Source organism: Aquila chrysaetos, chromosome 13 (assembly GCF_900496995.4).
Source record: "Aquila chrysaetos chrysaetos chromosome 13, bAquChr1.4, whole genome shotgun sequence".
NCBI lineage: Eukaryota > Metazoa > Chordata > Aves > Accipitriformes > Accipitridae > Aquila > Aquila chrysaetos.
The window spans coordinates 37,986,181-38,011,949 of NC_044016.1; the positions used below are offsets into that span (position 1 = coordinate 37,986,181).

General features: G+C 55.0%; 2 protein-coding genes across 9 annotated transcripts in view; both read left to right on the forward strand.

The window, feature by feature from the left end:
* The first annotated feature begins 530 nt into the window (after window positions 1-530).
* On the forward strand, window positions 531-13,402 carry SLC39A14 (solute carrier family 39 member 14). 4 transcript variants are annotated; one of them, XM_030035749.2, is made up of 10 exons: window positions 592-626; window positions 4,111-4,190; window positions 4,452-4,727; window positions 4,815-5,001; window positions 7,497-7,666; window positions 8,204-8,326; window positions 8,424-8,609; window positions 8,867-9,074; window positions 9,589-9,773; window positions 10,114-13,402. In XM_030035749.2, the coding sequence occupies exons 3-10, from the start codon at window positions 4,467-4,469 to the stop codon at window positions 10,258-10,260; spliced, it is 1,467 nt and encodes a 488-aa protein (XP_029891609.1). In that variant the 5' UTR covers window positions 592-626; window positions 4,111-4,190; window positions 4,452-4,466; the 3' UTR covers window positions 10,261-13,402. The 4 variants fall into 4 exon arrangements, with proteins under 4 accessions (XP_029891608.1, XP_029891609.1, XP_029891610.1 ...); XM_030035748.1 differs by lacking the exon at window positions 4,111-4,190 and having other exon boundaries at window positions 531-626; XM_030035750.2 differs by lacking the exons at window positions 592-626; window positions 4,111-4,190 and adding an exon at window positions 1,218-1,980.
* A 1,430-nt stretch (window positions 13,403-14,832) lies between these two features.
* The window catches only part of PPP3CC (protein phosphatase 3 catalytic subunit gamma), a 35,124-nt gene continuing 24,187 nt past the window's right edge, over window positions 14,833-25,769 (forward strand). For 4 of the 5 annotated variants that reach the window (XM_030035743.2, XM_030035745.2, XM_030035744.2 and 1 more), the window contains exon 1: window positions 14,833-15,068. In XM_030035743.2, coding sequence (XP_029891603.1) covers window positions 15,017-15,068 — 52 coding nt within the window. In that variant the 5' untranslated portion in view covers window positions 14,833-15,016. Of the gene's footprint in view, window positions 15,069-16,849; window positions 16,977-25,769 lie in introns of those variants that run through there. The other variant, XM_030035746.2, reaches the window with a different exon arrangement.

The following is a 25,769-nucleotide window of genomic DNA, read 5'->3' on the forward strand; positions in this document are numbered from 1 at the left end:
GCCCTGTGCCCCCAAAGGGTTCCCGGGGGGGGGGGTGTGTGTCTGTGCGGTGCCCTATACCCCTGAGGGATGGCCAGGGGGCATCCATGGGGTACCCCATCCCCCCGGGAGGGGTCTGTGGCGTGCCCCATGCCCCCAAAGAGTCCTTGGGGGAGGGGAGGGTCTGAGGGGTGCTCCATAACCCCAAGGGGTGCTTGGGGGGCTCCATGGGGTGCTCCATGCCACCAAGACATGCCTGGGGGGTCTGTTCGGTGCCATATACCCGGGGGGGGGGGGGCTCTGTGGGGTGCTCTGTCCCCGCGGGAGGATTCCGTGGGGAGCCCCGTACCCCCACGGGGCGCCTGGGGGCTCTCTGCAGTGCCCTACACCCCCGTGTCCCCGGGCAAGGTCCGTGGGGGGGGTGCCCGCCCCCCCCCGTAGCCCACCGCCCGTGCCGTGCCGCTGCCGCCGCGGTGCTCGGCGCTGCTCAGCGACCTGCGGGCGCGGGGCGGGGGAGGTTGGGAGGAGGGAGGCGGGGCCTGCCGTGACGCCGTCCAATGGGAATGCTCCCCGTGCCGCCGGCCGAGCGTGCGCCCTGCGCGGCCGGGACCGGGCGGACCGGGCGGCGACGGCGGCGGGAGCGGGAGGTAGGACCGGGCCGGGCCGGGCCGGGATGGGATGGGATTGGGTTGGATTGGATTGGATTGGGAGCGGGCAGGGAAGCGGCTGCGAGGACGAGGCACCGCGGGGAGGGTGGTGGGGGAGCGGGATCCGAGCCCCGGGATTGGGATGCAGGAAAGGATGCAGGGACCGGTTTTGGGGTCTGGGACCGGTTTTGGGGTCTAGGACCAGTTTTGGGGTCTGGGACCGGTTTTGGGGTTTAGGACCTCGCCTAAGGTCGGGTTTAGGGCCTGGGGGAAGCTATGGGGCTCGCTTTGGGACTGCCCGTGGGGGTGTGGGGCCAGGTGAGGGTGCGGGTAGGTGTGGGGTGGACAACCCAGCTATGGGGTCTGGTACCAGCGGTACCAGCTCCGGGGCCGGACCGGGGCCAGGCGGGACTGGGACAGGGGATAGAGGGGCCGGGGGGGCTGCTGTGGGGTGGGGACTGGTGTTGGGATGGGGCAGGGAGCGGGGCTGGCAGCGGGGAGGTCCGGCAAGGGAGTGGGGGACCGGGGCAGGAGTAGGGGGGGTGGGCTGTTTGGGGTGGGCTAGCCAGGGTAGCTCCAGGGCAGCCGGTTTTGCTGCCTGCCTGCCTGTACCAGGGCCCGCGGGCAGGGGTTTGGGGGAAATTAAGGGGCAAGAAAGTGAGTGGAGGCAGCCTGGGGGAGCAAAGGGAGGCCGTGGCTCGGAGGCCGTGGCCCGGCGTGAGCGTGGCAGGCTGCTGCGGTCCTTCCAGGGTGCAGACGTGCCCCAGGGCATGGAAACCCTCCTTGCCAGCAGGCAGGTCCTGCCTTCGCTGCCAGACACGTGGAGCGGCTTTTGCTCCGGAAGGAGGTCGAGACCGCTGGCTGCAAACCACCCCTGCAGGAGGTGGGGGGGGGAATGCAAACCGAAGGGGTTTTGGGGGCCCCCGCTGTTCCCCTCCAGGTTTGCGACAGCGAGCTGTCCCTGCGTGGGATTTTGGGAAGCGTGTGGCGTGGGGCTGACGTCGCCGGGGCCGTGCTCGGCTTTGCCAGCGTTTCTTGTTCCCGGCTTCACCTTCGCGGTCGGAGGGGGGGTGGTTTGCAACGGGGATCGATGAGCTCTGGGAAGCGAACCCGAGGGAGGTGGGAAAGAAGAGGGGCTTTGCCTGGCCTTGGCAGCTCCTTCGCAATTCTCGTTACTGCCGGGCATCGTTCCCGGGCACGTCCCGTAGGACACCCTCCTGGGCATCCCCTCCCCACGGCAGAGATTTGTTCCCTCTCCCCCGTCCCAGCGCGGCAGCGAGCGATAAAGTAGGTCAGGCGCTGGGCCGAGCGCGGCACCGCAGGTCCCGTGGCTGGCAAGAGGACGCCCTTGAAGGTAGCGGGCAGGAGGCTGGGGGACTTTTTTTTGGGGGGGGGTGTCCTGCTCAGCTGGCGGCAGCGATGGAGAGACCGCAGCAGGGGTTTGTGTCTCCGGGGTGTTTGCTGCAGTTCCCCTTTGCCCCTGGGATGGGGGGGCTTGGATGTGTTTGAAACCCTCCTGCCTTGTCCTGGGGTCTCCGTGGTGTTCGGGGGGATCTGAGCCCCAAGGCTGGTCCACCTTGCGCCCTTCTTCCCAAGGGATGGCTCCTCTACCTTGTTTCTGCCCTAAAACGGCGGCGAGCCCGTGCAATTCAAACCCCTGCCCGGCTCTGCCTGCAAACCGCTTCCTGCCTTTTGTTTGGTAGCTGGGTAAAAGTTGAGGTCCAGTTTTCCACCCTGGGTGCGCCTGGCTCAACCCGGTTTTGGGAGGAACCCCAGGGGTGATTTTGGCACTGGAGAGGGCTGCATGCCTTGGCACGGGCTGGCGATAATTGGTGTGCTCCGGGCAGAATGGCTCCCAGCAGGACGAGGGATGTGGGGAGCGCTTGGCTGGCACGGAGAGGGAAAGGCAGACAACCCATTCCTGGGATGCGGTGCCGCCGGGACAGGCCTTTGCCACCGTGGGCTGTGTGCCAGCGCCTGTGTACTTTGTGGGAGTCACTGGCCACCCAGATGTCCCATGTGGCCGCCCTGGCTTCTGGGGCTGTGACAGGGCATTGCCCAGGGAGGACCTGTCTGGAAGGGTGGATTTGGGTAGGGGGGAGGCAGAAGGTGTTCTGCTTTCGCTGGGGGATGCTGAAGAGTCAGAGGTCCCTCAGGTAGGCCCCACCGAGCAGGGTGTTACCATCACCAGCACCTCACCAGATGAGCTCGCTCCCCCATTTTGGGAGGAGAGGGGTTAAGCCAAAGCATCCCAGCTAAGCCCTGGCAGGAGGAGGCTAAAACCTCCAAGGCCTGCGCCATCCTGGAGAACAAAGCTCGCAAAGTGGTGGTAAGCTTGTAAAACCTGTGGGAATGTGGGCACCTTTGGAGGGGGGACGGGGTCCTGGAGGGGGGACGGGGTCCTGGAGGGGGAACAGGGTCCTGCTGGGCTTGGCCTCGCAGTCCCGAGCAGCACCGTGCCTCGCAAACCCAGCCCCAGGTTATTTTCAGAACAATTGGTTGGCCGGGCTTCAAAAATGTCTAGGGCTTGTTTTTGGAAGAGACCAAAATCTGCAAGCCGTCAGCACGGGACGAGCGTGGCGGGGTGCCGGAGCAGCCAGAGGGAGCGCGGCTTGGCCGGGGTGGCAGGTCCTGTGCCAGGGCAGAGCTGGGCTGGATGGGGCCCCGTGCACAACAGTGCAGGAACCATCCCGGGGCTGCAAACCGCTTCCCCCCATGGAAGGGGAAACCACGAGGCAGCGTGTGCCCAACCCTCTGGGAGGGGAGCGAAGCCCCAGGCTGGGAACGGGATGGCTGCCGGGCATACGGAGGCGGTGGATAGCAAATTATTTTCTGTTTGTCCTTGTGAATCCCAAATTTGCTGTCCACCTTTCAGTGAAGCTCTTCCAGGAAGGCAGCCTGGGCCCTGCTCCAGCCTCTTGGGTGCTGCCCAAGGTAGACGTGCGGGTCATGCCCGGCCTCCCACCCTCTCTCTGAGCCCCTTCCTTTGCACCCAACGCGTGCTGGCGGGCGAACCCCGGCTCCCCCAGTCTCTGCCGTCCCACTTTTATTGATTCCTAGCTTATATGAAAGGAGCGGAGAGGGCAAGGATTGATTCTAGGCAAATACTACAAAGGCATCTACAGTTGCGGCTGGGAAGGACCTGGTTCGCTGTAATTATCGTAGTTAAAATATAACTTAATGAAAATGCTACCTCTGTCCCCTGGGCTCCCATGTCCTCCGAACGCTGGCGTGGGTGGCCAGAGGTCCCCGAGGGGTGCGTGTCCCAGGTCTGGTGGCACGAAGGGGACCCAACGTGGCGTTAGCGTGGCCGGTGCTTGACTTCCTTGCCCCTCGGAGAGCCGAATTTAGCAGCTGGTGTTGGAATTAACTGCACTGGGGTTTTCTGGCTGCACCGCTGGCGGAGGCATGTGTGCGGGATCCCCATCGCAGCCCTGCCTGCACGCTGCCACCTGCTTTCCATCCACTGGCTACTCTTCCCCAGGGATCCCGAGGTGCTGCAGAGCTGGAGAGCCCCTGGGAGCCGTGTCCCGGCAGGCCCCCACCCCTGAGCACACGGCTGCGGTGAGCAGGGTGCTTGGGGAGGTGGTGCTGGGGGTTTGGCTCAGGGTGGAGGAGAAGCGGCTGGTCTTGTATTGCTCGTGAAAAGATGTTCCTCCTCGGGATCTGGGTGCTCTCAGCACTGTGCAAAGCTGTGTCTTCCCCAGCCTGGGGGTCCCTGGGGAAGAAATCTGCCGTCTCCTGATGGAGCTGTGGGGTGGAAGAGCGGTGGTCGGAGCCGCTGGGGATGCTAAAGCTAATGGCAGCACATGGTTTCTCTTCCAGCATCCCTGAGACACCATGATCCCCAGCGCAGGCCCCCGGGGCTGCTGCCTGCTCATGCTGCTCTGCCTTCTCCCCTGCCTGCGGGTCTGGGCGGGCAGGGATGCCGCGGGACTGGAGCTCTCTGCAGCCTCCTTCCTGCAGGATCTCCTCCAGCGGTACGGCGAGAGTGAAACTCTGAGCCTGAAGCAGCTCAAGGCCCTGCTGAACCGCCTGGATGTGGGAGTGGGGCACGCCAATGTCTCCCAACCGCCGCAGCAAAGGGTGAACCTCTCCCGGGTAAGGCAGGGGCTCTGCAGACCCCTAAAGTCTCTTTGCAGAGCTGCGGGAGTCTTGAGGCACGTGCTTGTCTCTTCTCTTCCCCAGTGCTTCAGTTCCGTTGAGCTTTTCGCCATCCACAACCTGAGCGAGGGCTCCGCCGTGGGGCACAGCGAGTTCAAGGAGTTTTGCCCCACCATCCTGCAGCAGCTGGAGTCGGGGGCGTGCGCCTCCGAGAACCTGGAAAATGAGGAAAACGAGCAGACAGAGGAGAGCAGACCCAGCTCGGCCGAAGGTAAGCAGGGAAGCAGGGGGCACAAGCGCTGCCCAGCCCGGGGCACGGAGCTCAGGGATATGAGGCACCCTGGGACCTGCGGGACAGCCGGTTCTCCTTCCCGGCTTTGGGGCACAGGCAGAGTCTGGCAGAGACAAGAGGAGGCAGCTTGCCTACAGCAGCCAGGAGTCCTGACGGGTTTTCCCCAGTGTGGTTTGTGTCGTGGGCTCGCGGCGTGGTTTTGCCCCCGATCGCACACGCCGCAGGTCAGAGCTGTGCCTGCAGCACGGCTCTCTGGGATAGCTGGATGGTGGGGACCTTGCTGTGAGTCCTTGTGGGTAAGTGGGGATGACTTGGCACGTTTAGGGACCCGCTGGCCTCCAGCCACCAGCAGATGCGAAATGAGCTTCCAGGCATCCAGATCCTGACGATGCCCAAGGTCTTGGATCAGCTGCCCTGAGCACAGCACTGCCTTGTCCCACGCCGTGAGGCCGGGGCTGACTCAGGAAAGCCTCTTCCAAGTAACCTGGTGGCTTCATTTCCACCTGCCCTGCAACAAAAATGACAGTTTGTGTCGCAGTTGAAGTGTCTGGAGCGCAGAGAGAGACACTCCGGTGCTGCAAGGCTGGCCCCGGCGTCGGGGTATAGACCCAGAGCCAGCCTTTTCCACCTGCCCGGATCCGAGGTCTCGGGGTCCTCCCCGTCTCCCCACACCGAGAGCCTCGGTAATGTCTGGCCCTCGTTTCTTCTCGTTCCGCAGTGTGGGGCTTTGGTTTTCTCAGTGTGTCAATGATTAACGTGGCCTCCCTGCTCGGAGTCTTCATCGTACCGTGTACCGAGAAGGCATTTTTCAGCCGGGTCCTCACGTTTTTCATCGCACTCTCCATCGGCACGCTGCTCTCTAACGCGCTCTTCCAGCTCATCCCAGAGGTGCGGTAGAAAGTCCCTGCCTCTCTCCCGTCTCTGAGGGCAGCTCTCTGGGCACCCTCTCTGCCTCCACCCTGCCGAATCGAACTGATCCCTCCGTCACCCAAGGCTGAGGGCTTGTCTCAGGGGCTCCACAGGGCTTTTCTCGCCCCTCTGAGCACCAGGAAACCCTCGAGAGTGTGCAGACAGTGCGGGGAGGCTGTGTCCTCCAGCCCTGCTGGGTCCTTGCAATGCTGCTGACCAGGTCTGAGGTCCGGGAAGATGGTGGGAGAAGCTGTTTGCTCCTGCCCCATGGGCTGTGTCTGCTTTGCAAGGGAGTTTATCCCTTGGAGGGATGTGCTCAGCCCTGCCTCATGCAGAGCTACCTGGCTCTGAGGCCACTGAGATGCGGCAGCGCTAGTGGTGTGAGCCAGATGGGAAGACGTGCAAGGCGGAGGAAATATTGGTGTAAAAGCACAGAGAACAGTCCAGAGAAGCACCAGCTTCCTCTTGAGTCAGCCAACTTTTACAAATGTTTTAATTGCCCTTTTTTCCCCCCTGATTTACAAGACTGATGCTCCCACAAGGGTTTAGGCTTACATGAGGTTTCCTGGTGCTCTGATGGGACTGACAGATATATTGCAAATTAATTGTGTTGTAATTGCACAGTTCCGGAGTTGAATAAATACACCCACGTGCCCTCAGATTGGACACCTTCAAAACATGCATGCTTCCTCAGCTCCCCGGTCCAGGAGGCTTTGCATAGCCCTTGTGGAGCATGGGTAGATGACAAGCTGGATCCAAGCTCGTGCACATCCAGCCTTAAAATGCTGCATTTAAGGTGCAGCCTTTCCTCTGAGCAGAGCACCCTTTGCTGCTGCTGGGTTTTGCTCCCCGGTGTTGCCTGCTTTGCTCTTGGGCAGCGAATGCCTCATCCGTGTTGGCGGGGGATGTTTTTTCAAGGCTCCTATCCAACTCCAGAACTGCAACTTTTATTTGCCGAACATAAAAACCAAGCGGCTATATTTCCTGATCTGCCAGGAACTGAAGTGCCTTACGTACGCTCCACCCTTGCCATCAGTCAGAGCATCCCAGCGTGGCTTGCGGGGACCGGCTGCGTCTCTCCGGGCTGCAGGACAAGGACGGAGCGTACGAGATGCTCGGGGGACCTTGGTGCTCTGTGGCACTGGAACAGCCACCCAATGTCCCATGGGGGCTCAGGGAGCAGAGCTGGGGTGCTGGCTCTGAAACGTCCTGGCTGCCAAAACTCAGCGCTAGCCCAGTGTTAAAAGAGAGCTGTTTGCTCCAAGGGAGGTCTCCTCTCTCGGTCGTTTGGTGCAAGCTCCACAGCGGAGTGTCCCTCTGACCCTTCCCAAAGAGCTGTTTCCAAAGCCACTCAACACCAGGTTCACCCCTCTTGAGCCAATGCCAGATGAACAAGCAATCACTAATTAATGTCCTCTTCTCTCCCCCCTCTCCCTCCCTCCTCTCTCTTTCCTCTTGGTGTGGATTCCTTCCCCTCCCTTCCCTTCCCCACGTTGATCTCCTTTCCCCCCGACAACCTCCCCTCGTCCGATTCCCCCGGGGTGGGTTTGGCACGCACGCCGCAGTCTGGGGTTACGGTTTCCTCTGCGTGACCGTCATCTCCCTCTGCTCGCTGGTGGGAGCCAGCGTGGTACCCTTCATGAAGAAGACCTTTTACAAGCGGCTGCTCCTCTACTTCATAGCTCTGGCGATTGGAACTCTCTACTCCAACGCCCTCTTCCAGCTCATTCCCGAGGTAGGGTGAGGATCGTCGGGTCTGTCCTTTTCTCTCTCTTTTGGGGGCTGTTTCTCTCTGGGCGCTCGCTGGCTGGAGAAGGGGAAGGCGACATCGGAGGGGAGCCGAGAGCGAGGTACGGAGGCTGGAAGCCCTTCGGGACCACAGTTGGAGCTGGCATTTCACCCCTCTTTGGAAGGGAATCGCTCCAGGGAGACCTCCGGTCTGCTACAAGCAGAGAAGTGCTATTTTATTGCCCTTCTAGCCCTGCAGGTCACCTTGGTGCCGAGACAGTGGGGGCTTTCTAAGCCTGCTTTTAGCATCCCTGCCCTGGTGCAAGGTGGTGGATCCAATGGCTTGGGGCACAGCCAGCTTGGCTGGGGGAGTGAGGGAGATTAAAGGTGCATGAAGGCATTTTCTGAGCTTGCCCCTGGAGCAGCTGCTGCTTAGAGAGAGGTCAGAAAGCGGTGATGTTGCCCCAGAGCTGCCAGGGACAAAGGCAGACATGCTGCTGGAGACTGTTCCCCAGTCCTGTCACTTGTCCCCTTTTGCCTGCAGGCGTTTGGATTCAATCCTCAAGAAGATTATTACGTTTCCAAATCCGCCGTGGTGTTCGGGGGCTTCTATCTCTTCTTCTTCACGGAGAAGGTCCTGAAGATGCTCCTGAAGCAGAAAGACCAGGTGAGGCTGAGCAGGGGCTGCTTGGAGTGCTGCTGGGGTGGGAAACGGCAGAAATGCCGGGGGTAGCTGACACCCGTGAATCCCCGCTGTCCCGCAGCATCACCACGGGCACAGCCACTACGGCCCCGAGGCTCTGCCTTCCAAGAAGGACCAGGAGGAGGGGATCACAGAGAAGCTGCAGAACGGGGACCTGGACCACATGATCCCGCACATAACCAGCGAGTTGGAGTGCAAGACCCCCTCTGGGGACGAGAAGGTTGTGGTGGGCTCCCTCTCGGTCCAGGTTAGTGCCTTCTGCTGTGGGGTGGCGGGTGGGTGCGTGGAAAAAAACCTGCATGTCAATGAAAAAGAGCAGTTTTGAAGCCTGTTGCACCTCCCTGACGAAATCCTTTGTGTGTAGTGGAAAGCAAACGTCTCGGGTCAAGCCTCGTGTGGATTTAATGCGTGGAGGGGTGGGTTCCCCTGGCCGGTGGAGGGAGCGGTGACCTCCCCCCAAGACCGGCTGGGTGCTGAGTCCCCGCTGTCGGGGTGCCACGGCAGGATCTGCAGGCCTCCCAGAGCGCGTGTTACTGGCTGAAGGAGGTGCGGTACTCCGACATCGGCACGCTGGCGTGGATGATCACCCTCAGCGACGGCCTCCACAACTTCATCGACGGGTTGGCCATCGGGGCCTCTTTCACAGTCTCCGTCTTCCAAGGGATCAGCACCTCCGTGGCCATCCTCTGCGAGGAGTTCCCGCACGAGCTGGGTACGTGAGTCCTTGGGGAAAGGTGCTGCGAGGGCTTTCAGATCTGCCCCTCTTTAAGGCTAACCCTGCCGCTTTCCTGGTCCTACCCGTTGTTTCTTGAGGGAAAGGCAAATGTTGGGCGGAATAAACAGAGTAATGAGGGTGGGGGGAAGGCAAGGCTGTAAACTACACTGAGTAATCACAGCTCTAAAAATAACGAGGTAATATGATGTCTGAGATTTAAATTTAGATGGAGACATCTGAAGAAAAAAAAAAAACAACACCTCGTTGGTTTGGGAGGGGGGAGGCAGGCAGCGGTTTGGGTTTGACTGTCCGAATTTATGCGCGGGCAGGGCCGGGAGCTGGCAGGCAGCTGGTGTGGTCAGCGCTCGGCGCCAGCGGGGATGGGGAGCCCACGCTTGACCTCACGCAAAATCAGGCGCTGAATATGAGCACCTCGGTGCTGTCCCAATGCTGCTGCCTGCCCAGTGATAGCCCCCTCCCTCCTCATCCTCCCCGTCCTCTTCTCCCGCAGGGGACTTTGTCATCCTGCTGAACGCCGGGATGACCATCCGCCAAGCGCTCTTCTTCAACTTCATCTCTGCCTGCTGCTGCTATGTGGGCTTGGCCTTCGGCATCGTGGCCGGCAGCCACTTCTCTGCCAACTGGATCTTTGCGCTGGCCGGAGGGATGTTTCTGTACATTGCGCTGGCTGACATGGTAAATGATGGGCCACGGGGGCTGCCGGGTGCATGGTTGGGACCTTGCCAGGGTTTGGGTTTTTTTTTTGCCTGGCTAGGAAGAGTTCTGGCTTGCTCTCAGCCTGGAGAGGGGATGTTTGCTCTGTCTACCTGGCAAACACAGATGCTGTCTGTAGTGGCCGGCATTCGTCTCTGCTTTGCTTTGCCTCCTGGACTGGTGGCACGGTGACCCGGCTGAGAGCCCCAGGACAGGCGGTGTGAATATTTGCCGGGATGGTGGCATGGGGTGGGAAGCAGTGAGGCAGGACAGAGCCACTCCAGTCTCTGAACTGAGCCATCGCTCTCTCTTCCCCCTACAGTTCCCTGAAATGAATGAGGTCAGCCAGGAGGACGAGCAGAATGGCAGCATGCTGATCACCTTCGCTATCCAGAACGCAGGGCTGCTGACGGGCTTCACCATCATGGTGCTGCTCACCATGTACTCCGGCCAGATCCAGATAGGGTAGGACCAGCCCGACTCACAGCCCTGTTCCAGTTTTTCTGCTTGTTTTTTTTTGTTTGGTTGGTTTGGGGGGGGGGGGGGGGGGTATTTCTTTTTTTTTTTTTTTTTTTTTCTTTCCTTTTCCTGCTGCAAGCAAACAATGGTACCTGTGTGGCACTGACATCACACTACAGAAGAGGCATTGCTTTTAAAGCTATTCCACAGACTTCATTTTATTTTGGTTTAAGGCTGAGGGGAGCTTAATCCCCTTTGCTGTAGGACTGAACTGACCAGAGGATCTCTTTCCAGTGTCCTATCCCTTCTCTCCTCACATGTCCTGGGAAGGATGGAGTTGGGAGACAGGAGCTCCTCTAGCTGCGTTGCTCCCCTCCTTGTGCTCGGAGTGGTGCGATGGGATGTGATGCTCTCCTGACCCCTTTGTGGGGGGTGTGTGATGGGGACAGATCAGTACAGATCCTTCTTGGAGAGTTACCTACCAGCCAGTCCTCGGAGATGTGCTCTCCAAGCACAGACAGCTGCCGAGGAAGAGGAGGCTCGAGGAGCACAGCTCATGATTTGAGCGTCACCTTTGCTGTCTTCAGAAGCGTGTCTCTGGAGCCACATCTGGTTTTGCTCCTGTTCTGCCTTGGCAGCCCAGACGATGCCCTGGGAAGAGCAGGGTGAAGAGGTTTTTTTTTTTTTTTTCAAAGCACATTCTGGGCGTCAGCGCTCGGAGCAGAGGACACCAAACCGCACCTCATGCGGGTCAGACTGACACATGGGCTGCGTGGGGCAGCGGCTGGGAGAAGGCTGGCAGGATGCCCTTACCTCCCTTAGGTCCCTGCTGCTGTATGGGAGGAAAAAAACCCTTCTTCTGTGAGGGCAGCCATGTGGCAATGCTGGTGAGACGGGCATGACAGCAGTGCGGGGCAAGGGCAGAGCCGGGACGGTGAGCCTCTGCCCGGCCACAGACTCCCCAGCCAGGGGATCGGTCCTTAGACTGTGACCAAGCTCACGCCAACACCTGGGAACGGACACCGGTTTTTAAACACTGATGCTGCTGAGTTGCTGAGGTTCGGGGGTGGGGGCTGGGTGTTTTTTTAAAAAAAAAATAGACTGTAAACCTCTTTAGGTTGTGTGTTTCCAGCCTTAGGGAGTAGCCAGAGAAGGGTGTTACAGGCACTTCACAGCTCTGCTTCTGGGCTGGCTTTCCCCAGATTCACTAGGTGAATTGACTTATTATCATATTGATAACGTTGCCCACCCCGCCCGTGTTGCCTGAGGTCCCCTTGCACCTCCTTCTCCCCCCAGACCTTATCCTGCACCCAGGAGTGCTGAGTTTGTGGCCACGCTGATAGGTGGGAGCTGATTTAGGCAGCTTACCCTAGTGGGTACGGCGCTGGATTGGGATGAAGGAGTGGTGCGGATGGCTTTGAGACGTGCTTTGGTGTATGTGCCGGGGATGGCTTGTCACTGAGCGTTTTCCTTCATTCCCTGCCTGTGCAGGTGGCCGTGGGGGTGTGTGACAGTGTGATGGCCATCCTGCCACCTCGGCTTGGTGCTGCTCAGCACTGGAGGCTGGAGCTGAGGCTCCCCGCACCTTCCCTTCCACCCCTGTTGGAAAGCAAAGCAGAAGGTGTGCCAGGTATTTTTCCTGCCCATCGCAAAAGAGACAAGGGACTTCAGCCCTTGACATAGCCTGGGGCAGGCTCAGCACCATCTGGTAGCGTTGTACCCTGGTTTGATCGCTGGCTGCCAGTACCTCACTGTAATTCTTAATTTGCCTTAGGTACCAGCTGGATGCTGTTGCTCTTAGGCTCCTAACAGTTGCATTGAGTCCGTAGGTCTCTGCCTGTTGAGATGTGGCACTGCCAGTATCCTCGTGGCTCAGCACCTCTGCTCTCGGGGGCTTTGGCTAGGCCAGGCATTGACTTTGTCCCCTCGGCACTCAGGAGGCTGTTGGCTTTGTCCCGCACCCAGAAGGTTAAATATCAGCATGTCGAGGAGCAGGGAGCCTTCTTGGGAGCACCCTTCAACCCAGAGGTCCCACACGGTCCTTGGGCCGCTTGCTGCCATTGGTGATGCCCTCAAGGAGAGACGGGCTCTGCTTTATCCCGTGCAGTGTCTCTTGTTCGTGTGGACGGTCATCATAAGTCACTCTTCCCTCTGCGGCTGGTCCGTGGGACAGAGCCACCTCGAAGCAGTGTGACCTGTCCTGGCTCGGGCACCCAGCCACCTCTGCAGCACTTCGCAGTCATTACCCGTGCTTTATGTTGCTGCTAATTTATCAGTAGTTGGGAGGAAAGTGGTATTGGAAACTCCCTTTCCCTGCTTGAGAGAGCTGCAGCCCCGTCTGACCGACTTGATGTGGAAAAACTGAGTCCTCTGAATGGCATATGTGCCCTCTCTTCTCTCTCAAGGAAGTATTTGGAAAACACTGTATCGCTGGCGGCTTTCCACGGGGCAGAGGGCAGCTATAGCACTGCCAGGGCTAAGTCGTGGCTGGCAGGAGCCGTTCAGCGGTGCACACAGATGGAACAGCCTCTGCGTTGGAGGCGAAGGGGGGGAAAATCTTGTTTTCTGTCCCCTGGGGACCGCGAGGTGCTTGCAGACTGTGGCTGGGAGGTCCTCTGCGTCCCCAAGAGCTGGAAACGTGGCAAGGACTGACGCTTGGCTTCCTCGGAGCCGGTACGGGCCCCTCGGCACACGGTGGGGATCATGAGTCCGTCGTCTTCTCATTTCAAGTTTAACCCTGTTTCTTGCCAACTGAGTTGACTTCGAGAAATCTGTGACCCAAAGATTGGGTGTGTGGGTGGGGGTGAAACCCCTCAGAGAAACAAGGCTCCTCGCAGAGAGGGACCCTCCTTCCGCCACAGGACTGGTGGGAGAGAGCTCCTGTCCCTGGCTCAGGCAGGCTGGTACCTGCCATCGGAGAAGGGATGGGGCAGGCAGGAGGACGAGGAGGGAAAGCGACCCAAATTGAGCCTGTTATGGATTTTCATCCGTGTTTCCCTTCCCATGTCCAGTTCGAAGCTCAAGTTCCATCTCAGTATTTCAATAACTCAGGTGTTGTAAGAGATAAGCGTTGAAACAAAGAACATAACTTATGTCACGTGAATTGTAAAGTTATTTGTAAAATTCCATAAATAAAATATATTCTGTAATGACGGAGGGTTGCAAGCGTGCTCTAGCGGCAGAAACCTCCCTGTGGCCAGAGCCAGTTGGGGTGTGAAGGGGCGGGAGCTCCGCTGGTTCAGGATTTTTCCAAGGGGAAGGCTTTAAGCTGGGCTGGAAAGGCTGGGTGATGCAATCCTGCTTTTCCAGCCCCAATTTCCAGGGCTGTGCAGTGCAGCAGGCCCAACGGAAGATGGCACTGACACCCCCCCCCCCCCCCAAGCCTGCCCGCGTGGCACAGCGTTCCAGGAGTTGCCTTTAAGAGTCAAAAAGCCCTTTTTCTTTTTTTTTTTCTTTTTTTTTTTTTTTTTTTTTTTTTTTTAATGTATTTCCAAGCATTGACGTTTGGCTGGAGGGAGGCTGAGGTTTCGGAGCAAGGCTGTGGGATGTTGTATTCCTCTCCAGCTCACACGAGGGAGCCTGACTCGGAGCAGTGTTATTTGTGTCCTTGCTTCCCCACCCTGCATTAGGAGAAGGGAAAAAAAAAAAGCATACTTTGCTTTTCTACTTCACTTTTTTTGCCTTTTTATATACCGTTACCCTCAAGCTGCCAGTTCCAAGTGGCAAGCACAATTTTTAGAAACCCCGTTACAGCTAAAGAAAACAAATCTTGAAATAATGTGGTGTTTTTTAAAAATAAATGCTATATTAAGGAAGAAAGGTCACAGAATGCATCTGACTCGCTCTCTCTCCTCCTCAGCGCTGGCACAGTTCTTCCAGGGGCCTGTCAGACAGCAGTGCTCCTGGCCTGTGCATCGAGGCTTCAGGTGGGCTCTTTTTTGCTGCAAAATCCTCATGCTTTGATGAACGCCTGCAACCTCAGTTACCTACTTCAGCAGAAAGGTTAAACCCAGCAAGCTGCGCTGGCTGGGGTCACCCTCGGCCCTCAGACAAGCTCTAGCCCTTCTATTTGCAGTGGGAGTGTTAACGCTTGTCTCTGCTTCCCCATATGCCGCAAGCTGTTGGGCTGCGTGAATGCTGCACGCCCTGTGCCCAATTTCCCAGTCTGTGCTGCCAGATGGGTGCGGTGGAGGTTTATTTTTACCTGCTATGTCTTCTCCCCCCCCCCCCTTTGGGCCCTGAACCAGGCCATGGCAGGGGGCTGCTGAGGAGCGAGGAGCCCCTTGGCCTCATGGAGGCAAGGGGCATCGCGCCCCTCTCCTCACAGCCCTCCCGCCATCTTGCCCCCCACCCGCCCTCCCGTCGCCTAGCAACACCCCCTTGCCCTCCAAGATGGCGGCAGGAAAGGGGCCGGGGAAAGCACTCACGTGACCCGCAGCGCAGGCGCCGCACCTCCCCGCTCCCCCCGCCGGTTGGCGCGCAGGCGCGGCGCGGAGGGGCGGGGCGGGCGCGGAGCGGCGCCTGCGCAGTGCGGTGGAGGAGGGGGGGGGGGAGAGAGGGAGGAGGGCGGTGTGGCGGCGGGGGGGGGGGGGAGGGGAGCGGAGCAGCCGCGGAGCCGCCGCCGCCGCCGGGGGCACCTCAGCGGCTCATCCCAGCGCTCGGGACCCGCTTCAACTCCGCCGGGAAGTACCTCCGCGGTCCCCTCCTTGGTGAGGGGAGCGGGGAGGCCGGTACGAAGCGGCCCAGTTTGCCGGGGTCCCCTCACCATGTCCGGGCGCGGCCACAACAAGCTGCCGACCACCGAGCGCATCGTCAAGGGTGAGGGGCCGGGGGCGGCGAGGGCGCCCCCTGTCTGCGTGGGGGGCGCGCACTGACCGGGGGGGGGCACGTTGGGTAGGGGGGAGCCTGGGTTTGGGTTTTTTTTTTTTTGGGGGGGGGGGGGGGTTCCGGTGGGGCACCCCTCCTGAGGGAGAGCCCTGGGGGGGGGGGCAGGCCGGGGGGGTCCCTCTTGTCTGGCAGAAACCTCTGCGGAGGAGCCTGGCGGGGGGGGCATCTCGGTTTTAAGTGAGGCTGGGGGCGGCACCTGCTCTGAGAGGAGTCTGGGGACACACACACACACACATTTTTGGCTTGGGGGGGCACACACCACCCCCCCCCCCGGTCTAAGAGGATGAGCAGTCTTGCCTCATTTCTCCTTTGGTGCAGGTCTTCACGCTGGTGCAGTGCAAGGATGGGGGGGGGGGGGTGCAGTGCGTGGGAGGTGGGGGTCTTGCTGCGGGGGTGATGGGCTGGGGGAGCCCCGGCCCCATGGGGCTGTGGACACACGGGTAGCGGGAAGCAGGTGGTGGCAAGGGGTGGGGGGTGGGGGCTGGCATCCCTGCCCTGGTTGGGGGGGGGGATCCCCGTCCTGGGGAGAGCCCAGTGCCCGGAGGAGGGCAGGGGCGGTGGGCTCGGAGGGAAGAGGTGCCAGCCCGGGGGGGGACAGCTGAGGCAGGCGTTGCGTTCCTTCACACCCATGAGGTCCTCGCCCCCCAGCCTGGGGTGCTGAGACCCTGCTTTGGGTGGAAGCAGGGGGCTGGCCTGGCCCTGCTTTGTATCTTCCCCTGAGGATTGGGGGGGGGTTAGAGCTCACCCTGCCCTCATTCCGGCAGCTCTCTGCCTGCTTGCCTGTGCCTTGCCTCCCCCAAAGCCCTATTCGCTCTTTCGATGCCCCGAGGCGGGTGCCAGCTGGCCCCCTCTTCAGGACCCGTTATAGTAGGTACTATTTTTGAAAGAGCAGAAGACACCGAAGCAGTTAACGAGGAGAGAAATACGTTAGCTGAGAAACTCCTGGATTAGGAGGAGGCTCGTATGATGTACATTTCGCTGCCCTAATTGATCTAGTGCCATTATCGTACCCACGCATTGGGGAACATCCACTGCGCGCCTTCGCTTGCTTAAACTTTTGCTCAGCACCCACCGCTGTAGCCGAGAGGCACCCAGCTGTCAAAGTTACACAATCGCCCGGTTATTAAAGCTTCTCGCCTGGATGGCTTGAATTGTTGCAGGGAGTAGTGCTGCCCCGAGCCGGCTGATGAAAGGAGCGGTTTCCCAGGAATGGTTATATTATACGGGTATGGGGTGTGCCCACCAGAGAGATGCACGCTGCCATCTCTACCTTCTCCTCTGGATGGGTCCAAATTGGGTTTGTTGTTTTTTTTTTTTTTTTTTTTTTTTTAGCCTGTCATGTGGCTGATCACATGTTTAAACGTTAATAACTGTGGCCTTAAATGAGAGGAGAGTGGACTAGGGTGGCAGCCCGCACTTTGAGGCCCTTCGGGCTTGGTTAGCTCCACACTGACCGCGGGTGTCTTTTGTGGGTTGCTTTCAGCATGCCGCTCAAAATAAGGCTGGAGGGCTTATGGATTTGGGGGACCCGGGGTCTTCCCCAGAGCCGTGCATGTGGCTTGGTGATTTGTAGGTCTGCAGGCAGCCTGAGTGGCCAGTGCGAACCATAAATCTCCTGCTAAATCCCAGGCAGCTGCGTGTGTTTAGGTTGGCCTTGTTCAGGGAAGGTAATGTCAATGCAGCCATTATGATTCAGCTGAGTCGTCCGTACTGACATGCTGTCCCTGCTGCTCGGGCTTCCAGATCCCAGGAAACCCTATCAGCAATCCTGCCGACGTTACCAATGCCGCTTGGGGGCTTGACAACCCTGCCGCATCCGGATGGCCCCCGCTAATTTTGGTAATTAGTCTGTAGCCAGGTGGGGTGGAGGCTTGTGGTGTTGGCTGGAGCCTGCTCGCTCCATGCACTAATGCTCCGAGAGCCGGGGGAACTTGTCAAGGAGAGGATTTGATTTCCCCCAGGTATGCTTGGGACGCTGATTCTAGTGTCTCTAGAAATCTGGGGACAAATAGCTTCTTCCATGGTTGTGATTATTGTTTAAAGGTGGTGACATTGTTCGCGCTTATTAATAATTTAAACCTGAAGATAAAAGCTAATTTTGTTCAATTGAAAATGCCTACAATTAAGTAGGATGTAGAATTTTAACTATGTTTAACCTATATATTTACATCTCTAGAGCCCTGTGGAAGTGTTAACTATAATTACGTTTAGTCAGGAGAAATACAGTGTTTCCATTTGCCTCAGTTTTGTGCTTAAACTTGTACTCGCCTAGCTTCATGTTCATTATTAAAATCTCTAATTTTAGGGTATGTCAAGAATTGCTTTTTAGTAGTCCAGTTCTAGCAGCAAACTGATGGCTGATGTTAACTGAGATCATTAATGTTCAGACTTGGTGCTCTCATAAGAGCACTTGGGGTGGTTATGCTGGAAATCTGAGTGATTAGCTAGGTCTGGTTATCTACATTAGGCCAAAGATAGGCTTGAATTAACTGATGGATCCACAGCCTGTGAAATACACGTTACGCAGGCACGTGGGCGCGATGCTTTGGGCTGCTGCAGTGCCCCTGACACACATAGGTTGGATGATCGAGCTCAGGACTCGGGCATGGTGGTTGCCTTCCTGCCCTGAGCTCCATGAAAACAAACCTGCAGAGCTTTTTGTTGCACAGAAGCGATCCTGCTTCGTTCTACCTCTACCAAATCACGCCTGCAAGGTGCAACATCCTCTGGGAAGCAACAGCAGTGGTAAGCTTAGCTGTGTGCTACGAGGATCCTTTCCAAAGACACGTGAGCATGGCTGAACGGTGGACGGCAATCCAGCTTACTGTGTTTGCAGTTGCACCCATGAAAAATTGTTTTAAAAAACAGGGTATTGGTATTTAGACACCTGGCTGAGCCAGAGCAAATAATCTAGAGCGATTTTCTGTATGTGTGTGTTATTGAAGCGTTGCACTGTTAGAAAGCTGGTGAACAAGGAGCAGCTAGGATCCGGTGCCCTCTTTTTGGCAGCCCTTGTGTGTTTGTCAGTAGTTAGTGACGTGCCTAATTCATGTACTGTTCAATAGTGCCTGTGCTATGTTTTATGAAGTATGGCTAGGTTTCTGCTTTTCTGTAGATAGGCAGACTGAGCCGCCATCAGTGGGTTGACATTGAGGAATTGTGCGGTGGTGGTAAAGCTGGGACCGGTGCTGAGACCGCATAACTAAAAGTGTCCTGTAAACAGGTGGGGTTTTCAAGTTTGCGCTTTGCTGTCCTTTCATAAGAACTTTCATGAGGCTTTTTCAGGCACCTTTCTGCATATCTAGTTTATTTTTTCCCCAGCTGAAAGATGTTTAAAGTGCGTGTATGGAATGTAAGACCCCTGACATGATGCTCTCTTACATGTCAGCTGCCTGGTTTGTGGTGTGAACCTCTCAGATATGTTGTAAATCATCTGTTTAATACCTGGCTAAGGTTTGTGGGAGTGAAGGAACGGTGGGGCAATCTGAGCACGTTTACCCCAGCAATATCTCATACCACCTGCATGTTCAGCTTGGGTGAGGTCATGCTCGAACAGAAAACACCCGACGAGCTGCTCCCCTTCTCTCCACACAGTGAACGCGTGCCTTTGTAGCATGGCAGAGATGCTGCTAGAGGCATGGAGTCCAATCCCACGGGATTTGTTCAGCGAGGCTCCCGGTGCCTTCAGCAGAAGCCGTGCCTCTGGGGAGCCAAAAACCGGCGTCAGATCAATAGATGCCGTCTTCAGAGGCTTTGGAGAGCTTCCCCCGCGCTGCTGCCAAGTGGATAGGGTTCAGAGGGTGTGCTAGTTCATCTTGTTGGCTGAAGATGCTTTCAGTTTATGAAAAATGTGTAGATTCCTTCCTACCTTCTTTTTAATATGAACTACTACTCTTGAAATGCAGTTGGATGGTTGAGCATTGGGCTTTCTCCAGTTGCAGTAGGTTGGGAGCTGTAGAGAATTTTTATAACAGAGCACGCTGATACAAAAGTCAAAGTAGCTTTGTAATTGCATGGAAAGCAAGGGAAGGCTCAGGAAAATCTTGAATACAAGGGAAATTGCGGTCGTTGAAAAGAAAAAATATGTATTACCATCACTGTGATTGCTGTTCATTTCATGTTTGTCTTCTGTAATGCTTTAATTGGTTTGTCTTGTTTAGTGTTGCTATTTTGTAGCTAATAAGGAATACTTGACGGGAAAAAAGAGCTGCGAAAATGGCTAAAAATGGAGGTAAAGGCCAAGGTGCATGCTCTGAGACCTGGGGCGTGCCAGAGGAAAAGTGCAAATACCATCAGGGTCAAGATGCGGTGGTGGGATCTTTAAAAAGCAAGTTGTGTCATAATATAGCAACTTGTCTGGACAGAGCTCAAGAAGGTCCTGAGTGTAGATAACCCTTAAAGCATGAACCCCATAGGATCTCTCCAAATTACTTGGGAACCTGGTATTTTGGGAGTCTTTGTTGCAGGAAAGATGCTCTGTTATTTGTAAATGGGATGTGCTAGGAAAAGGGGTAGGTTTCTGGCTGCGCTGAGACTGGGTCTTGCAGAATTGGTGCTGATTTTGCCAGATCATGTGGCACTTCATCCAAAAATGAATCGGAAGTCGAATGCAGTGCTAAGTGGCACTTCTGCAAACATCTTAGGGTAATGCAAGCTGTTCAGCTCTAGTATGCTTCATGTAGCCCTTGTCTGTCCCAGAGCGAGCCAGCAGTACCCTTTTTTTGTGTATGAAACTTCCCAGAGCCAGGTCTCTCTGTAGCCTGTAACAGAGATGCTCTGCTGCCATGCTAATTAACAGAAATGCCACCACTGGTGGCAAAACGTAAACCCCAACGCTAGCCTTGGGTACTAAAACCTGTTTGGAAAACTGCGATAAGGCATCAGGGAAAGCAGATTGGGCTGTCTTTTTATTTATTTCCTCTGAGAATAACACCAGATGCTTCGGATTGGCGCTGGAGGTGGGATGGAGAGCAGGGAAGGTCGTGTCCCTCTGGAGCCCCCCATGTTTAATATGTTTTTTCTGGTTCCCTGCTATCTGGCTATCAGCCTGTGAAAGGTTAATCCCATTTCTCCCGGTTCAAGGCTGTGCCGGCTGCTTGGAGGGCCCATTCTGTAGCAATTAGAACAAATGAGCCCCGATTAGCTAGGTACTGTGCTGAAATAGTATTTTTCATTTAATAAAAGAAGGCAGAGTTGAGAAGAATTTGTCTCCTCTAGCTGTAATGTTTTTGGTGCTCATTTGGTTGCATGGGCAGGAGAAGGCAGGCTGTTCCTTAGGAAGTAGGGCAGGGTGCTGGCTTAAAATAGCAATGAACGCTGGGCTGCTTGTGATGAAGGGAGCTATTTAGGTAAATCCTGGGGTCTAGGTGGGGGCAGAGCCGCCTGCTAATCTAAAGATACTCCTTGGAGACCTATATTTGTCCGGGATCCTTCCTGGCTGGTTTTCCAGGTGTTCCCTGTTCAATCCCTTGCACTCCTCTGCAGATTGTGTTGGGATGGCCGGTGTATTTACTAGATGTACAGTGCATTAATGTCTTGGATGCTAATGGAATTAGACATCATTAAGCAGCGGGAGCAAGGAAACAGACTATGTAAAGGCATCAGCGTTATCCTATAATGCAAGACTTGGCTCTGAATGGCTCTTGGAGGCTGGTCTGCCAGGCTCATGGTGCCGAAGAGGCATACGCTGATGACACTTAAGAGCTGGGTCAAGTGTACTGGGAAGACGCTTCAGGGCAGGGAGCTTGGTGTAGGGGCAGAGGGAGGGATGGGGAGCAGCTCTGCACCCAGAGCATCTCTGGTTAGGATGGCATGGACCAGAGGTGAGATGGAGGATGAAGGGTGGGTGCTCCTGCATGCAGAGGGTGCTCAAAAGCGGTAGGAAAAAGAAATCTCAGTGCAGCTTTTAAAGATTTCGCTGGCAGGGAGGAGGAGTGTCAGACTATCCGGGTTGCACCCTGACTTTAGACCTGCAGCCTCCGAAGCAAAACCTTGCTGCTGTCTCTGGCTGCAGCGTCTCTGGCTATGAAACCTTAATAGGATCTCGCTGTGTTTCCATTAGGAGCAGAGGTGGATGTGAGCGTGTTGAGTAATGCGACCTCCTCCAGCTGGGAGCCTGGGTATGCCGCCGTGAGAGGGCTTGTGGGGTTTCTCTCTCCAAAAGTCTACATCAGTCTCCTGGCTTCTGAGTGCTTCCCCGCCTTTAGTGAATACCTTTGCAATGGTGGTGGCTGTAAGACTTGAGTTTAAAGCACTTTCCCTGCTCCAAGCCGTATCTGGTGAGAGTGTGCAAGGATCTCCCTTGTGTAGGACAAGCAGTACAGGGTCAATTTCAGGAAAACAGGGAGAAGTGGTGTCAACAGTGATCCCAGTAAGAGTCTTCGGTTCCCTAGCCTGCTGTAGAAAATATTCCCTTTTATCAGTTGCTGAGGTGTAGCAAACGTGGTAAAATGGCTTCTCAAACAGCGGTGAGAATATTATCCCAAAGGTGATGTCTCGGATATGTATCACAAAGGTTTTCCAGAGGAAGACAGAGGCGCAGAGGGCTGGTTTTGCTGGTTCAGCAATAACTGGGGCTTCCTGTCACTGAGCTCCGTCCCTGGCACGTGAATGTCTGTGAAGCTGCTCTGAAAGCATTGCTAGAACTTACTTAGCCCGTTTATTGGGCTACTTACTCTTTGGTTTGCAAGAAAGCTGCTCTGGCTGATCTCCAGTATGGCCACCGGCAAGATTTTAATTAGTTTGCAGCTCCCTTCAGACCGTCTGCACGTCTGTGTGGTTATAAGGTGATATGTGGGTATAAATGTCAAACATTGGAGTAAGCGCATTGCAAGAAATGTTTTAACCAACGCTATTTTGATCCAGTGCGAATGCAGCTCGGGTTGAAGCATTAAGGCGTGAGGTGGGAAGAGAAGAGAAACTGAGACCCTTATTGTGTATGAGTTGGTCTTTTTTTGCTGCAGTGGGGATTGCAAGTGCTCAAATTCTTGTTTATTGGTGATGTGACCACCTTTTGCTGGATGCAATGAAACAGTCAATTCTCCAAGGGCCTGCAGGCTGGGCTCTGCGTGCTTCCACTGCGGTGCTTGGGCTCCAGCCTGAGTGTTTCTGGGTGTTATTTTGTTAAGGTTTCCCATGTGGAACAGCCTGCCTGCAGTGTTGTCCTGAGCGAGATCTTGAAAGTTTGCAATGTGCAAAATTGTGTCTGCTTAAAGTAGCTTTAAAATGGGAGCCAGCACCCCCTCCCCTGCCGCTGCTGGTGGTGGGGTCAGATTTACATTCACCAGCAGGTGGGGGATTTGCCTTTGACACAAAGACCCCGCTGTTCTTGTATTAATGATCTATTAGTGGACGTGCTGGCAGCTTGCTAACCTTGTGAAACAGGTGGTGAATTTCCCTGCCTGCTGACATCTAGGAATCCCCTCCCGTCTCCTTTGGTGAGCTCACTTTTTTTTAAGTAGCTGCAGCTGTTTGCTGTAGACCTCGGCCTTTTCCTTCTTTTTTCTTTTTCACTCAAGCTTAGCGGTGACCCCCTTAAGTGGGCTGAGAGACCGTCCCACCGATGGACACGTTGAGAGGAAGACACCAGGTTTGCTGTGGGTCAGTGTGCTGTTGAGTGATCGTTTTGTAGGAATAAGTGTATTTTTAACTGCTGGCAAGTCTATAGAGCTTGAGGGTCAAAAAAAGAGATTTTTTTTTTTCCAGGCTGGTATTGAGGGCTTATGTGCTCTCCTTGACAGTAGCTAGCGAGTTGGCACTCAGTGATGTAAGGAGCCTGTGTCCCCAGCAGAGGACTTCGCTCTGGACAGATTGTCTCAATGACAATCCCAGGTAAATCCGCATCAGTGCTGGTCATTAAGAGAGGGACCTACGCATAGCAATGTGGGCGCTGGAAACTTGACGGACCTTGCAAGCAAGTATGATTTTCATGTCTGCATCACTCCTGAGGAGGCTGAGAAAATTCAATGCGCACCGAATACATTTTTGAGAGAGCCTCTGAGCCTCAGAGTGCTTTGGCACAGCATGGATCTGGGTCTCGGCTATGGCCGAGGTTCGGCTTCGTTTTTGGTGGCGGGGCGGGAACCCCGGCATGAATAGCCGATTGACGCAGGGAAAGCTTTGCGGACAGCTCTCCTGGCTGAGAGCTGGGCGGCTGATGTGCAGTGACAGTTTTAAGTCGCCTCTGTTCTAATTAAATACTCCTGGTTTTAATCTCACCCAGCTCCTTGAGGAGCGTGGAGAAGGAGCAGAGTGCCAGCTCTACCTTGCAGGTCAGCAGTCCGGCAAGGGGCCATCGTAGCTGCTTCTGGGCTTGCCTACCGTGGCAAACCTTGGCACGCAGCTCTGTTGGTGAACCCTCCTTGAGTAGCCGCCGTTTACTTTGGCAAAGACACCTTTTTTTTTTCCTAGTCTGATAACACTGTTTACTGTCCGTGCTAGATGTTTTGCCATCAGAACAGTTTAAGGATAATTACCTTCTATCCCGATTAAAGTTTTTAGGAGTCCATGAGCACAGTTCAGGTAGCTATAAAGTTTCAGAAGCTGTATGGCTTCCGCAATGCACAGATGGACTTTTGATTTAGGTAGCTTTTATGGTTTTCTAGCCTTTTGGCTTTGCACTTAGCCTTTAGCCTTTTGCACTTAGTATTTCTGCCGGTCTGTGGGAGCTTTAAGTGTGGCCTGGGTTATGCTCGTTTGGCACACATTATGTTTGTATTTGCGTTTTGATGCACAGGACTGTCACTTGCTTTTTTTGGAATTAAATGCACCTGGCTTCTGCACAGACTGTGTGTGCCAGATTCTAGTAACCGAAAGTCAACATGGCCTCAAAATTTGGGTGTTACTCCTTGAATGACTGAAAGGTAGTTGGTAAGGTAAAGACAGATTTGCTGATGGGAACGGTTCAGTTGATTAGTCTTTCTCCATTTCGCTTCAGTCTAGTATTGTGATGACTGTGTCTCTCCCCCTTCAAAGAAATCATTCAGCTTGATAGAATTCGACACACAATATAGATATTTTTAGGGTTATTGTGAGGACATATTCTGGTTGTCCTACAAAAAGGAATCTGGCTCAAGGTAAGGATCAGAGCAAGCTCTCTGAACCAGTTGCACACTGGGAGGCCAGCTTCAGCTCTAGCAGCACAGCTCTGACTAGTTTCATATAAAGCTGGAACTGCATTTAATGCTCCTCTATATTTGAAGGAGCTGCCATTCAGTAGGAATTTAGACTGGCAAAATGGATGAGAAAGATACCAAAGTCTTGTGTGCCAGATACTCTGTTAACGGGGACAGGGTGTGCGATGGTTTTGGTTGATGCTCAGCGCAGGAGCTGTGTGCAGGGCTGGGTCCTCCTACAGCTCTTCCAGGGGTGAGAAACAAAACTTTTTTTTTTCTTTTTTTTTTTTTTCTTTTTCTCCATTTGTGAGTCTTTGGAGCTTCTGAAATCTGGGGTTTCTTACTCATAGCAAGAAAGGAAAATTGCTGCCCTTGGAAGATTAGAAAGAGCATGCAAAAGTTTGGAGGAGGGCAGACAGAAATGGCAATAGTAATAATTTCTGGCTCTTGCTGCATTTATGCAAGGAAGGTGTTTGCTTTACTTGGTGACTCTTCTGAGATATTAATGTTATTTATGTTAGCACAATCCAGTGGCAAGGGGAGAAGTTACTTATTTTTTCAGGTAGTAGGAGGCTATATATTGCTCTACTTCGTGATCACTTTGTTTCCACATAGCTTCTGTAGCTGGAGAGAGCAGTACTCCTCTGACATAGCAGGGTCAGGGTGCCTGTGCCAGCACTGCTTCAGACTGAAAAATGACACAGATTATTTGTCAGGGCTTGGTCCAGGCTTTGAAAAATTGGTATCAAGCATACATCTGTTTTTGCAGACTCTCATGTAAACTTGCCCTGAGGCACCCCAGGGGAGAGAAAATGTCATGCAAACCAGCATAGGGATTCTTAAAGCAAAGACATCTCAGCATTTTATGACCAGAAATTTGTATTGTTCATAATTTCAAGAAAATAAAGGTTATTCCATGGAAAACTGGGTAGCTGCTAATAAATATTAGGACTAACAGAAAGTTCGAATTTGACAAGTTTACTCTAACTGTTGAGCTTCAACCCATCTTTGTTTTTGGTCTGGACTCCCTAATAGGGAAGCACTGAAGCAGGTTGGCTAGAGCGTTGCTGTAGGTAACGATGGCATGCATCACTTGCCTTCAAGGTTTAGTTCCCCGTTAATGACTGTCAAAGCTCTGCACGATCCTGAAACTTAGGCTTTCTGTAAGCACAAAATGGCATTGCTGTTGCCTTTCGTTGCTGAACTTCTCCAGATCGTTGCCTGGCTCTGTTTGAGCCCTGGACTCAACTTTGAATAGACGAATGTAGGTTAGGTGTGAATGGGAATAGAAATGTCTGATAAAAATAACATTGGGCTATTTGGAAATTGGGAAAAAAAACCCTGACCTGCTGCTCTTGCTATGCACAGCTCAACACAGGAGGCAGCTTTCTCTTTGCCTTTCAAAGGGGGTACAGATGGCTCCCATACAGACTTTTCCTTGTGAATGTTTCTACCTTTGACAGCCGGGTCCAGCTTCAGTGGCGGCCAGATCTCCGTTGTGGCAGATGGACATCTGTCA